The following is a 15222-nucleotide window of genomic DNA, read 5'->3' on the forward strand; positions in this document are numbered from 1 at the left end:
AAAAAAAAAAAAAAAAAACAAACTGGAAGTGAACCATATTTGCAGACCTAAGGAAAGGTTCACTCATGCACTTAATGTACAGTATTTAGAGATTTGAGTGTCTTAGTTGAAAAGTGTTCATTAGTAAAAGAACATAGGTGTGAAGAGATAATAGACTTGTTTTTTTCTCTTTCTAGTCAGGAGTGTTGAACCCTCATTTTGTGAAGACACTTTTGTTTAAATCTGTGGTGTCAAGAGATGAAGTATGCACAGACCTTTTTTTTTTTTTTTTTTTTTTTTTTTTTTGCTTATTAGCTTTTCTTAGTGTTTGTGTATTTAATATGTGATCCAGGACAACTCTCATTTTTCTAGTGAGTGGCAGAAGAAAAGAAAGATTGGACATCCCATCTAGGGTACTCAGAAAGTTCTCAAAAAGTCCTGGGTATGCAGGATAAGGTTGAGTTAGCACAAAGGGTAATGTTAAAGTTTTGAATAGGCCTAAAACTTCTATTTTATCTTTTTCTTCAAGAGAATGAAGTGTGAATTAAACTAAGTCAAATTATAAAGTGTTGTAATTGCAATGTGACGTCTGTGTTTAACTTTTATTTTTTTAACTCTTGAAATTTCTCCCTTTTATTGAAAAATTTGTAGGCTATTTCCAGTTTGACAAATTTTGAGCATATGGATGTTCTAAAAAAGATAATCACTGAATTGACTGGTTATTGATAATAAGCCATACTCTTGTGGCTAAATGGTTAACGATGAGTGTTTATGATGTACTAAGCATTTTCTAAACTATATTGTCTTATTTAACCTCAGAGTAGATACTTACTTTCAAGATTAAGTAATTTAGACAAGATTTCCTTCAAGAATGATGTTTCTTAGTCTTAGGTGAAACAATCTGATCCCTTAATCCTGGGATGGTAAATTAGCAGTTTCCACAGAGACCATCTACTTTGGGATCTACTGTGAAAGCACATAAGCTACATAAAAGAATCTTGGAAGTCCATTTAATGCCCTTTACATATTTAAAGAGCTGTCTGTGTGGAAAGTAGTTGAGTACAATACTAAAATCAGGTTCTCTAATTTATAGCAGGGGCTTTTCTAAGTTAGGACAAAGTGAGAATAAGACACTTATTCGAAAGTGTTAAGTCAGAAACGAACCCTGCTTTATTGGAGATAAGAAAAATTGACTTGTTAAGATGTTTTTCTTTGAAATTGCAGGTTTTTTCCAATAAGCACATTTGATTTGTCACTTTCATTTATTTAAAAAATATTTACTCTGTGCTAGATATGAAGGAATACAAAGAGAGTAAGAATATGGTCATTTTCTTCCAGGTGTTAATAGTTTAGTTTCTAGTAGGTATGATAGGCATACATGTAAGAAAAACTGTGTTGGCTCGGCGCCTGTGCACGGTGGTTACAGCGCCAGCCACATACACTGAGGGTGGTGAATTTGAACCCGTGCAGGCTAGCTAAACAACAATGACAACTGCAACAAAAAATAGCCAGGTGTTGGGGCAGGCACCTGTAGTCCCAGCTACTTGGGAGGCAGAGGCAGGGGAATTGCTTAGGCCCAAGAGTTTGAGGTTGCTATGAGCTGTGATGTCACAGCACTGTACCAGGGGCAACATAGTGAGACTCTGTCTCAACAAAAACCAAAAAAAGAAAAATTGTGTTGTGAAAAAAGTAATTATGAAGCTCTTACTGTGTATACTTCAAGGAATGATTTCTATGAAGAGAATATAGAGCTGTTAGGAAAGAAATTAACCATTTCTGCTGAGATTGGAAGAGGGAATTTATGTCCTTTTCTATGTTTCTGTGGTTATTGTCTAGGAGGGACCTTCTGAGGCTTCATATTTTTAGCTTATTGAACATATTGGTAACATTTACAATTTTAGATAATGCCTTTAGAGTTATCCCCACTTTAAAAACATGGTTATGATTTCTTAAGGGATAAGGAATTACTGTTTATTCAGTACACATAGAAGGGGATAAGTGAAGGTTCTTAAATCCCTTGAATGAATCTACTTTGTGTGTATTTCTGCCAAGACCTGCATAGTAACTGCCACTTAAGGGTTCGAGGGTGCAGGGTAAAAACTTGGAAGGCTTTGGGTCTAGGATAATTTTTTACACTGGAACAGTGGTCAGTGGCCAAGAGACATGGCATTATTATGCCTTGCCTAGAGATAAATTAACATTGTTCAGATAATGACAAAAGGTTGACATTTAAAGTTAAATGACTACTTATCAAAAGTTATTATTGAAAAAAAATATAAGTAAATAGGGAGGCATTGTGGTGGGTGCATGTAGTCCCAGCTACTTGAGAGGCTGAGGTAAGAGAATTGTTTACACCCAAGAGTTTGAAGTTGCTGTGAGCTGTGACGCCATGGCACTCTACCGAGGGCGATATAGTGAGAGACTATCTATATATATATAAAAGTAAAAATGTTCTAAATATCTTATAAACTTACTATTGATTATTTTTACACGTGCATGTCAGTTATGTAGATCATCTAGATTTATGTTATGAATGATAACTTAAATATTTTTCCTGTAGGCCTAAAGATGTTGGAAGACCTAAGGCTGAAGTTGCTGCGGAATTTCTAAATGACAGAGTTCCTAATTGCAATGTAGTTCCGTATCCTTTTTATGAAAAGAATTAGTTAATTTCTTAAAGCTTTTGTTTTCTTCTTTATTAGAAAAAGAGATATTTTAACAGAGAATACAGATAAGCAAAAAGGAAAAAAACAGCAGCAGCAGTAACCTTCTTATTGCCGATAGTATTTTGCTTTATATTCCTTCACTCTTCTTTATGGTTTTGTAAAATTTTTTTTGCTCTTATTTAAAAATTAAGCTTATATAGCTTTTATTCTGCATTATTGCCCTTAATTTCACTATCACTTGCATATCTCCTTTACTAGACTATAAGTTCCTAGGCTGGATCCAATTAATCTTTGTCTTATAGTGGCAGACAGAGTAGATAGTCAATATATTGTTAGCTATATAGAAGGTATGTCAGAATAAATTTATTTTCTTAAGAAATGTGATTTTTATTTTTTATTATTATTAGAGTCTTACTTTGTCACTCTGGATAGAGTGCTGTGGTGTCATATCTCATAGCTCAAGCCATCCTCCTGCCTTAGCCTCTTGAGTAGCTGGGACTATAGGCATGTGCTATCATGCCTGGCTAGTTTTTCTATTTTTAATAGAGATGAGGTCTCACATTTGCTCAGGCTGGTCTTGAACTCCTGAGCTCAAGTGATCCACTCTGCCTCCCAGAGTGCTAGGATTGTAGGTGTGAGCCCAGCCTCACAACTTTTAAATTTCTTTTTTAAAAGAAATATTTACGCTCTTTTACTTTTGAATACAGATCAGGAGAAGTTTGAGTATTTTTTAGAAAATTGGGAGATCATATTTCTACTGCCTAAGTGCCTCAAGCTTTGGGGTCATTGGTCTCAGACACCGCTTTGCCATCTGCTATCCTGAATGTCTTTTTGATGCTTTGCATCGGGTTGCTGATGTCCAGGGCATTACCAAGATCAAAATCCTCTGGGAGATGAGATTTCTGTGTAGGAATTCCCACAGAATACAAAATCAACATGCAACAATCAATTGTATTTCTGCATACTAGTAGTGAACTCATAGAAACTGAAGTTAAATGTCCAATGCCATTTATAACCACTCAAAACAAAATTTAGGTGTAAATCTAACAAGATATGTATAATACCCTGAAAACTACAAAATGCTCGTGAAAGAAATTACAGATCTAAATAAATGGAGAGATATTTTGTCTTCAAGGATTAGAAGATTCAATATAATGAAGAATTCACTTCTCTCCAAGTTTGTATACCTGTATACCACAGTTTTCTGTCAAAATCTCAGCAAAATTTTTTTGTTGATATAGACAAGATTATTCTAAAATTCATATAGAAAGGCAAAGGAATACCTGAAACAATTCTGAGAAAGAAGAATGAAATAGAAGGAAACGTACCCAACTACTACATAGCTATAATAATCAAGACTGGGATTGTCAGAGGGATATATACAGATCAGTAGAGTAAGGAAATCAGAAATGGTCCCTGTAAGGATGGCTAATTGATTTTTGACAAAGGCAAAAAAAAAGTTCAATAGAAAGATAGATTCTTTAACCACTGTTCTGGAGCAATTGGCTATCCATAGTCAAAAATTCATTTTGACCTAAACTTGATATCTTATAAAAAATTAAAGTGGATCATAGATTGAAATATAAAATTTTAGAAGATAACATAGAAGACATTTGGGACCTAGGGTTTGGTAAAGAGTCCTTAGACTACATTAAAAGTATGATCCATAAAAGGCTGAGCTTGGTGGTACCTGTAGTCCAAGCTATTCGGGTGGCTGAGATGGGAGGATCACAAAAGACTGAAGTGAGCTATGATTGTGCCTGTAAATAGCCACTGCACTGCAACTTGGGCAACATAACAAGACCTTGTTTCTTAAAAATATGTTTAAGTAAAAAATAATTCATAGGAAAAGAATATTGCTAAATTCAACTTCATCAAAATTAAAAACTTTTTCTGTGAAAACCCCTGTAAAAGGGATGAAAAGACAAGCTCTACAAATTGGAGAAAATACTTAAAAAGTAGCTCACAAACTCATATTAGAATATAAAGTGAACACTCAAAACTTCACTCTAGAAATTTTATTTACAAAGTGAACAAAAGATATGAAGGGGTATTTTACTAAAGAGAATGGCAAGAAGCCCACAAACATGTTTAGCATCATTCATTTTAAAATGGAGAGTTAAAAAAAAAATTCAACATCAAATTAAGATCACAGTGAGATATTATTCACCTACTAGACTAAAAAAAATAGTGGCAATATCTAGTGGTAGCAGAGATACAGAAAAACTGGGTCACTTACACATTGCTGATGGAAATGTAAAATGGTGTAGCTATCTGGGAAATTGGCCGTTTCTTAAAAATCTAAGCATGCACTTAACCATATGATCTAGTAATTTTCACTCCTGAGCATTTATCCCAGAGAAATAAACACCCATATCCATATAAAGAAACTCATACATCAGTGTTCATAGCAGTTTTATTTGGAATAGCTAAAAATGCTTTCCTGGGGCTTTATATAAACATGAAAAGTGGAAAGTTTATTTTCTAACAGAGACATGGATATAATGATTTGGTGGCACAGGGATGAGGAAATCTTAGTAGCTGGGAGAGAAGTTGTAGAAAACGTTTTGACAGAAAGAGTTATGTTCAGACAGTTAGATTCCTTAAATTTCTGTGCCTTGAACATTGATTACTCTGAGAGTTCTCTATGGCATTGTTAAATTCATTCTTTAAAAAGTTAACAGCTTAAGTTCCTTTACTTGTATTCAGACATTTCAACAAGATTCAGGATTTTAATGATACTTTCTACCGACGTAAGTTATTCACTTAAAATTAAATTCTCACCAACTCTTAGAGCTTTTTATTTGCTAGGTGGTTATAGATGGTTAGCTCTTTGAAGGGTATTTCTTCGGTTGCTTTCCTGTTTCACTGTTGGTTTTCCAGAAAGGTTGTTGAGCTACTGAAAAGTGAATGTCACTGTTTTGGCCAATACCAGTAGTTACATTTTTCTATGGTGATTTTATTTGGTCAAGGATTAGGAGCTCCTGAGTGGGGGGTGTGTGTGTGAGAGAGAGAGAGAGATTATAACAAAAAGCACTTTTTTATTAGTCAATTTTTTGTGTATAGTTCTTTCTTTAGAACTTTTTAGACCAGTTTTAGGTTCACAGCAAAACTGAGTGGAAAATTTTGAAATACTGAGTTGCAATAGAGTTCATTGTTTCACCAATGCGTAGCCTTCCCCACTGTCAGCATCCTGCATCAGAGTGGTACATTTGTTGTAATTGATCAACCTACATTAAAACATAATGTGTAACTGCATTTTTCAAAATTAAACTTAGGTTTTTTTTTCTTGTAGAATTTCATATTATTGTATGTGGACTGGACTCTATCATAGCCAGAAGATGGATAAATGGCATGCTGGTAAAGACTTTGGTGTTGTTAAGGTTTCTCTGAAGTTTTTTGTTGCTGCTCTCGATACACCAAAATGAAAATTGTCATTCTAATTTGCCAAATCAGAATTTATTTAATTTGTTTATTTAATTGGAGGCACTTCACTGTTTATTGCTAATCATTGGTTTTTAGGTGATAAAACAAATTATTGATACTATAATCCCCTGATATGATACATTACTACTCAATAGCATGACTCATAGAATTACTTGAAAGCATGCTCCTTTAAAAAAAATTCTCATCCCTTTTTCCTTTAAACCCTTCAAATTATTTTCCTAGATATCTCTTCTAAATTATGAAGATGGTGTGTTAGATCCAAGCTCCATTGTTCCTTTGATAGATGGTGGGACAGAAGGTTTTAAAGGAAATGCAAGGGTAATTCTGCCTGGAATGACTGCTTGTATTGAGTGCACACTGGAACTTTATCCACCACAGGTAATCAAAAACAAAACAAAAACCACCTGCATTTGTTTTATAGTATCTTGCAATGAAATTAGGGTTAAATTGCTAAGTCTAGTCAATATTTAGTATTTTTAATTAAGAGTAACATTTTTAAAATTATGCTAAGTATTATTAGTATACTTTAGAAGAACTACTTGAGAAGAAAAATAATTTAAGTGGCAAATTTTGTTCTATTTGAGGAAAGGTATAAACTGAATATCATAGTTCTGATACTATTCTGTTTTCTTACTTCATTTGTATTTTTTATTTGGAGAGAATGGATCAAGTATAATTACAAAGTTATATGTTAGGATAGAGCTATAATCTATTTGGTCTTCACCCACATATATTTCAGGTTATATGATGTGTTTAACACTTCCCTTCTCATAGTGTAACAGAGTTTAAATGTATTTACCTTGTAATTGAGCAACCTATCTTTATGGGCAGGTCAACCTAGGGGAAGTGACCTAGATGATCCCTATTAGTTTTAGGAGTGTTATTAATGGTAAGCAAGGTTTGCTTATATAAGTGGAGGGCTGAGATGAGTTATAAGAACTGTTATAAACTCTAATGTTCTAGTAGCATTTATCAGAAAAAATAAACTGTTAAAAACTAGATCATAACTATAAGTTACATGTTAAAATAATTCATCTTTTAAAATTCACTAAAACAGACAAACTTGGTTTTAGATCAATTTTCCCATGTGCACCATTGCATCTATGCCCAGGCTACCTGAACACTGTATCGAGTATGTAAGGGTGTTGCAGTGGCCTAAGGAGCAGCCTTTTGGAGGTAATAAACCTAGTTTAATAGCCCAGAGTTACATAAAATATATGTTTTTATTTTCTTTTGGATAATTTCATTATAAACAAAATGCTTTGTGATTACAAATTTCTGTCTTTTTCTCTCTTTTTTTTTTTTTTAACAGAAGGGGTTCCATTAGATGGAGATGATCCTGAACATATTCAATGGATTTTCCAAAAATCCCTAGAGAGAGCATCACAATATAGTATTAGAGGTGTTACATATAGACTCACTCAAGGTAAGTTAGTGAATTATGATCTTGGGATGATCCGTCTGGTTTTTTTTTTTAGGACTGGGATGCTTTGGGGATAAAAAAAGGTGATTTTAGGCCATACCATCCTTTGAAGTTTAGTAATAGTACCAAGGAAATAATAGTTTACAGGTATCCCAAAGTGGAAGGGAACCGAGTTCATTTGAACTCATACTACTTATTATCTAGGGAGGGTGTAGTACAATCACTGAATCTTGTTTAGAGTAAGAAACTTGTTTAGATTGGAAAAGTTTGTAAGTCTTTCCAAGTCAAACCATTTTTTTTGAGGAGGAATTAATCACCTCTTGAGGAATTCTATTACACATTTGGATTAGAGTGTTAGATAATTATTATATAAACTGAGTAAAAGTCTTCATCTTTAGTGTGGTCTGAGTATTGTCCCAGTACCTATACTAAGTATAATCTAATTCTCTTTTAAGAAATAGCTTTTAACATACTGGTGACAGTGATCACATTCTCCCAAGACTTTTTATCACTGCCATAAAACCTCCCTAGTTACTCTAACCCTTTGAGATGTTGCTCTGCATCAGGTCCTCATCACGTTGTTTTTCTCTAAGCATGTTCTAGTTATTCTTAACTTCTCTTCAGTTGTTTAGGCTAGAAGGCAGCATTCTTGGTCTTATTTTAGCTAATAATCTTTTGATAATTGATGCAGTCTTAGAGGAAAGTAGGCTTTTTGGTTTTCTATTTTATGTTATTTCTATGTTACATTGATGCTATACTTTTAATTCTTTTATGTTACTCTCCTCTAAAATCTGAGTGTTTTATCCACATATGTTATTTCTAAGCTACATTTTCCTAATTGACTTGGAAATTTTGAGAGTGATTTTTTTTATTCAAGTATAGATTCTTACAAATTTATTTTTAAAATTTGACCTGTTGTTCTCTCTGTACATGTATTCTTCCATCTGATTTTCTTTCCAGCTTCATTTCATCTGTTGTTTTAATAATCATATTCTTTATTTCTTTTCCAAATAATTAATTTTTTTTAACAAGACTGAACTATCTTGAGAGCCGATATCTAAATTAAACCCCTGGTCAGGCCCTTTTAGGTTTATCTCATTCTGTTAGTCAAACCTTCTTGAGCACTTCATATTTTTTATCTTGTGCACAAGGATATCACGAAAGACCTTTCCAAATGCTTCCTGAGTTGCCAAGCTAGTAATAGTAACTAAATGAGGCTAGTCCAGCATAACTTGTATCAGTGAAAAGTTATGCTCAATCATAGTGATTAATGCTTCCAATGTAGTTACAGTTCATCCTTCCTAGAATTTTCCCAGAATCATCATAAGGTTCACCAGAAATAGCTTTGTCATCTTTTAAAAAATAGACCATTTCTCTTCTGTGATTATTTCCTTATATTTACTGATGGTCAAATAATGTCATTTGAAAATTCCATTTTTATTAGCTCCTTGTTGCTTCCTGCATTCCCCCGACTTTGACCTGCTTTGTGTTCCTTGAACACAACAAGCTCATTTGCACCTTAGAATTACAGTCACATCCCTAAGGGGCAGGGGGAGGTAAGGGACTGACCCCACTGATGGATTTTTGATACATTTGTTTATGTAGGACAATCAAATGTACAAGTACAAAAAGAAAGCATCGGGGGTCAGTCCCTGACTACCCCTCTATTGGTATGCCATTGTTTTAGGTTCCTGTGCCTGGAATGCTATATCCTTGGATCCCCTCAGGGCTCCTTGTCCCTCAGGTATCCACTTAACCAATTTTTTTGATCATTCAACCTAATATGACTTCTGAATTAGTCACTACTTTACCTTTTTTTTAGAGACAGAGTCTCACTTTATTATCCTTGGTAGAGCGCTGTGGTGTCACAGCTCACAGCAACCTCCAACTCCTGGGCTTAAGCAATTCTTTTGCCTCAGCTTCCCAAGTAGCTGGGACTACAGGCGCCAGCCAGAAGGCCTGGCTATTTTTTTGTTGCAGTTTGGCCGGGGCTGGGTTTGAACCTACCACCTATGGTACATGGGGCTGGTGCCCTACTCACTGAGCCACAGGCCCCACCCACTACTTTACCTTTAATTTCTTAGTGCTAATTAATGATAGCCTCATTTTTCTACGTAGAGAACATTTCACACATCCACTGTCATACATCCTTGTCCCAGGGCCTTGCCATTGTTATTTACAAATAAACTCTTGCCCCTCTACACACACACACTCCCACCCCTCACCCCCCGCAAAAAAAACAAATACAAATAAGCTTTTTTCTTAGGTCATTGCTTGGCTGGGTCTTTCTCATGGTTTAGGTTTCAGCTCAAATTTTCACCTCTCTAAGGAGGCCTTCTCTGACCATTCTATTTAATGAACTAACCCCATCATTGTCTTTCTAACACCTACCTCATTTTTAGTTTCTTCATTAAACTCTTCAGTATCTGAAATTTTCTGATATATTTCCGTGTGCATTATCACCCCCATCAAAATGAAAGTTTTTAAAGGCAGATGGTTTTCTTCATTGCTGCTATGCCCGAGAACAGTTGTCTGGAATATAGTGGATATTTGTAGGTAATTTTTTTTCAGTATGTAGGTCTCATTCATTCTTCCGTATCTTTTATGAGGGTTCTTTGTATACTTTTTAAGCTGATGAATTAGGGCCTCAACAGGGAGTATAGAAGCAAAACTGGAAGTGAAGTAGCTTTTAGCATGTTTATTTTATGATGATTTTCCTTATTCTCAATACAACCGAAAAATCTTTCTGTCTTCTTCAACTTTTTGACCAAGAGTTGGAAGGGGAGAAGAGAGAAAGAGGGGAGCTTTTATCACTTTGGCAATGCTTTTATTAGTTGGTGTCTCTTCTTACATACTGTGACCTCCTTTTTTTTTTTTTGTGAGACAGTTTCATTCTGTTGTCCTGGGGTAGAATGATGTGTGGGCATTGCCCTAGCTCACAGTAATCCCAAACTTCTGCATTGACGTGATCCTCCTGCCTCAGCCTCCCAAGTAGCTGGGACTATAGGCACCTGCCAGAACACCTGGCTAGTTTTCTTTTTTTTTTGAGACAGAGCCTCAAGCTGTCACCCTGGGTAGAGTGCTGTGGCATCACAGCTCACAGCAACCTCCGGCTCCTGGGCTTAAGTGATTCTCTTGCTTCAGTCTTGTAAGTAGGTGGGACTACAGGAGCCCGCCACAATGCCCAGCTATTTTTTGGTTGTACTTGTCATTGTTATTTGGCAGGCCTGGGCTGAATTCAAACCTGCCAGTTCAGGTACATGTGGCTGGCACCTTAGCTGCTTGAGCTATAGCTGCTGAGCCTTTTTTTTTTTTTTTTTTTTTTTTTTAGTTTAGAGATGGAGTCTCACTGTTTCTCAGGCTGGTCTTGAACTCCCAAGCTCAGGTGTTCCACCCAGCCCAGCCTCCGACGCCTGAGCCACCATGCTCAGCCCCCCTCCCCTTTTTTTTTAGAGACAGAGTCTCTGTTATCCAGGCTAGAGTGACATGGTATCTGTTAGTGGATCTCTGTTTCTCCTTCTCTGAGACTGCACAGAATCATATGGTTAGAATCAACTTTTTAAAAAAGTTTTTCAACTTCTTAACTGTCTTTCTTTTATGTATTTGATATTTGCCTTTTTTTCTGAAGCTTTTGAAACCTGCTTGTATCTGGAATCTTTGGACTGTATCTTGGAGTGCTCCTTGATACTCCAAGATAATATGGCTACTTTTCCCTGAAATTTTTTCATCTTTTAACGTAACAATACAAAGATAGCTTTAAAATAGAATATTTATTTGTACTTAAAAATAGTTTAAGGTGGGGCTTTGTTTATTTTTTTTTGAGATAGAATCTCACTTTGTCATCCTCTGTAAAGTGCGGTTGTGTCATAGCTCACAGCAACTTCAAGCTCTTGGGCTCAAGCAGTTCTCTTGCCTCAGCTTCCCGAGTAGCTGGGACTGCAGGCTCCCACTACATTTGGCTAGTTTTTTCTATTTTTAGTAGAGATGGGTTCTCGCTCTTGCTGAAGCTGGTCTTGACCTCCTAGAGTGCTGGGATTATAGGCATGAGCTACCACACATGGCCTTGTTTATTCTTAATATGTGAATACCGATGTGAAAAACATGGAGATAAAAATAGAGAACAGTGTTTAATATTTTGTGTAGCCTAGGTTGTAGAGAAAAAGATGTAAGAGGCAGGCTATCTTTTTGCTGGAATTCATGAGAGTCTAGTGGCTGAAACTATTATATGTGCAATGATCAGGTAACTCTTACTTTTCACCATCTATCCATAAAAACCATACACTTTGAGGGCTGTGCCTGTGCAAAGGAGTAGGACAGTGGCCCCATATGCTGGAGGTGGTGGGTTCAAACCCAGCTCTGGCCAAAAACAAAAAAACAAAACAAAAAAAAAAAACTATGCACTTTGAGTATGCACATATCTGTCTATATATCCCCCCCCACACACACACTTACTAGGTGTAAAACTGTGAATAAGTTATTTCTCTTGGCCTCATTTTCCTTACCTTTAAAAATCAGTAATAAGACTAATATAGGCTGTTATGAAAATTAAATAATTTATTCTTCATGCTGTGCCTGTTAAATTGGCAGCTATTATTATTACATCATTTTACCTTTGTATCGAGTTTACTCAAGAGCGTTTATTTTCTTTGCTACTGCAACTTAAGATTATGAACATATTACAAAATGATGAGAATATGAAAGTAGATTAAAGTTCGTGTTCTAATTTGAAAGCTTGAAAAGTCAAGTTGCAGAAAATTTAATAATCATCCTTTCTAATTTAACTTTTTTCCAAAAGAAATGACCATGTTTTAATTGATACGATTTTTTTCAGGAGTAGTAAAACGAATCATTCCTGCTGTAGCTTCCACGAATGCAGTCATTGCAGGTAAGAAAAAAGGTCAGCCCTTAGTTTATTTTCTTTCTTTGGTTTTTGATTAAGTATCTACAGTGACATTTCTGTAGCTGCTTGTGTTTTAGGAATTCTGAATCCTCTTGGGTGGGTTGTATAATTAAGCTTTCTAAAAAACAAGCTCTCAGACTTTGTATATTTTATCTTACATTATGTCTTAGGTAAACTTCTCTGCAGTAAAGGGACATTTTAGTACCATTTCTTTTTAATCAGTATAGCAGGCTATTTATTAATCTGATAAAGAGGAAGAAAAACATGTAATGTGGCTGGGCGTGGTGGCCCATGCTTGTAATCCCAGCACTGTGAAAAGTTGAGGCAGGCAGGTTGCCTGAGCTCACAATCTTGAGACCAGCCTGAGCTAGAGTGAGACCCTATCTTGAAAAGTGGTAGGTTGGCTCGGCGCCTGTGGCTCAAGCGGCTAAGGCGCCAGCCACATACACCTAAGGTGGCGGGTTCAAATCCCCAGCCCGGGCCTGCCAAACAACAATGATGGCTGCAACCAAAAAATGGCCGGGCGTTGTGGCGGGCGCCTGTGGTCCCAGCTACTTGGGAGGCTGAGGCAGGAGACTTGCTTGAGCCCAGGAGTTGGAGGTTGCTGTGAGCGTGATGCCATGGCACTCTACCCAGGGGGATAGCTTAAGGCTCCGTCTCAAAAAAAAGAAAAAAAAAAGAAAAGTAGTAGGTTGTTGTGGTAGATGCCTATAGTCCCAGTTACTCTGGAGGTTAAGACAAGAGAAACATGTAAGCCCAACAGTCTGAGGTTGCTGTGAGCTATGACACCATGGCACTCTACTGGGGGTGACAAAGTGAGACTATCTCAAAAAAACACAAAAACGAAAACATGTAATGTTACTCTATTACTTGAATCACACAAAACAAAGAAATTTTTTACTTTCTTAATTTCTAAAAATAAGAATATAGTGTATATATTTTAAATCAGTAACTATTGGTAATTTATCTGTTCTGATTTATAACTGACTTTTTAAGTGTCTGATTTTCACTGAGTTAAAGTACCTTTATTTTCTCCCCTATCTAGCTGTGTGTGCCACTGAGGTTTTTAAAATAGCCACAAGGTAATGGGTTTCATATTTAATATGTATGCAAGTCCATATTTTGACCTGTCTCCATTATATAAAGATGAGCATTTTTTCATTACAGTGCATACATACCCCTTAATAATTACTTGGTATTCAATGATGTAGATGGGCTGTACACATACACATTTGAAGCAGAAAGAAAGGTTAGTAGTATTAAACTAATGAAAACATTTTTGATCATGCCTACTTTTGATTTTTAAATGTTGATTTTTGTTTAGAAATTTGGACAAAATTAACCATACTCTAAATATTTTTCTAAATTCAGAACCCTACTTATTATGTATCTATTATTGTATAGCTTAAAATAAATACTGTATAATAAATTCATTTAGAAGAAGTAGTCTATTGCAAACAGGAGGTTTTAAAGCATAAATTTTTTTTCACAGGATATGCATGATTATAAAACAACTTTATTTTCATTTTGCTATTTATGAAGAGAGTACTATTGGTACATGTGCTGCTATAATTTGTTCTGTTTTATGTATGCAGGATAATTGCCCAGCTTGTAGCCAGCTTCCTCAAAATATTCAGTTTTCCCCATCAGCTAAACTACAGGAGGTTTTGGATTATTTAACCAATAGTGCTTCTCTGTAAGTGTCCTAGAGTTACATTGTGCTATAAAAGTTAATTTTAGTGATATTAAAACTTTAAAAACAATTTCTTTTTATAAAAATTATGTTTGATATTATTTTCTCCTGATTATATATAGGCAAATGAAATCTCCGGCCATCACAGCCACATTAGAGGGAAAAAATAGAACACTTTACTTACAGGTGATCAATGTTCTTTTTTTTTTTTGAAAATTATATTAGCTTAATTTCATTTCAGTGTGTCTTACATAAAAATAATTGTGTTTTCTAGTCAGTAACCTCTATTGAAGAACGAACAAGGCCAAATCTCTCCAAGACATTGAAAGGTATTGTAAATAAGTATATTTACTAATAGTTTTCTTATTCTCCCCCTTTTTCGGTAAAGTTAATAAATGCTTGATATAGACTTCTTAATACCTTTAATATGTGATCAGTTATAATGACACTTCTTTAGAATTGATAATAGAATTAATTGTTCATTTAGTAAGAATATTAAAAGTTCTCTAAGAAATCAAATATTGGTTAAAGAGAACAGGATTTTCATGCTTATCTAGACCATTCATAATACTCTGTAGTTTGTGTATGTGTGTATTGTTATCTTTTTTGTTAGACTTTCTTTACTTGGATTAATTACACTTTTTTTCTATTTTAGAATTGGGGCTTGTTGATGGACAAGAACTTGCAGTTGCTGATGTCACCACACCACAGACTGTACTATTCAAACTTCACTTTACTTCTTAAGGGAAAGAAATCTACATTTAATAGAAAACTCATGGAAAAAATACAGTTAATGGATGCTAAGAAGTTTAATTGATGTCATTTTTAGCAGTAGTGTTGCTGGAAATTGACTTTTTTATATAATGAACCAGTCTTTTTTAGCTTAATAACTTGACCTTGAGGACAGAATTTGGGGGTTGGTGCTTGTAAGCATTTTCATTGATAATATGGGAAACAATGCCTGGAGAGAAAGATTATGAGAAAACGTATTGCTTCTTCCAGAGAAGGAGGCAGACACCCTCTTGTGTGTGAATTTTGTTATTATGGTCAAACAATGCATTCCTCAGCTTCCATTTGAGCTCTCACATATACAAAAGATGCCCTTTTAAAGAAA

General features: G+C 35.2%; 1 protein-coding gene across 2 annotated transcripts in view; it reads left to right on the plus strand.

The window, feature by feature from the left end:
- UBA3 (ubiquitin like modifier activating enzyme 3) overlaps window positions 1–15121 on the plus strand; it is a 24239-nt gene extending 9118 nt beyond the window's left edge. For both annotated transcript variants that reach the window (XM_003785508.2, XM_023510712.1), the window contains 13 exons: window positions 2540–2620; window positions 5355–5398; window positions 5941–6005; window positions 6315–6470; window positions 7166–7268; window positions 7405–7518; window positions 12347–12400; window positions 13461–13497; window positions 13583–13664; window positions 14011–14111; window positions 14231–14294; window positions 14383–14437; window positions 14764–15121. In XM_003785508.2, the coding sequence (XP_003785556.1) occupies window positions 2540–2620; window positions 5355–5398; window positions 5941–6005; window positions 6315–6470; window positions 7166–7268; window positions 7405–7518; window positions 12347–12400; window positions 13461–13497; window positions 13583–13664; window positions 14011–14111; window positions 14231–14294; window positions 14383–14437; window positions 14764–14852 (1045 nt within the window). In that variant the 3' untranslated portion in view covers window positions 14853–15121. The remainder of the gene's footprint in view (window positions 1–2539; window positions 2621–5354; window positions 5399–5940; window positions 6006–6314; window positions 6471–7165; window positions 7269–7404; window positions 7519–12346; window positions 12401–13460; window positions 13498–13582; window positions 13665–14010; window positions 14112–14230; window positions 14295–14382; window positions 14438–14763) is intronic.
- The last annotated feature ends 101 nt before the right edge of the window (window positions 15122–15222 follow it).

The sequence above is a fragment of the Otolemur garnettii genome, unplaced genomic scaffold, assembly GCF_000181295.1.
Source record: "Otolemur garnettii isolate 467f Iridium unplaced genomic scaffold, OtoGar3 scaffold00015, whole genome shotgun sequence".
NCBI classification, from domain to species: domain Eukaryota; kingdom Metazoa; phylum Chordata; class Mammalia; order Primates; family Galagidae; genus Otolemur; species Otolemur garnettii.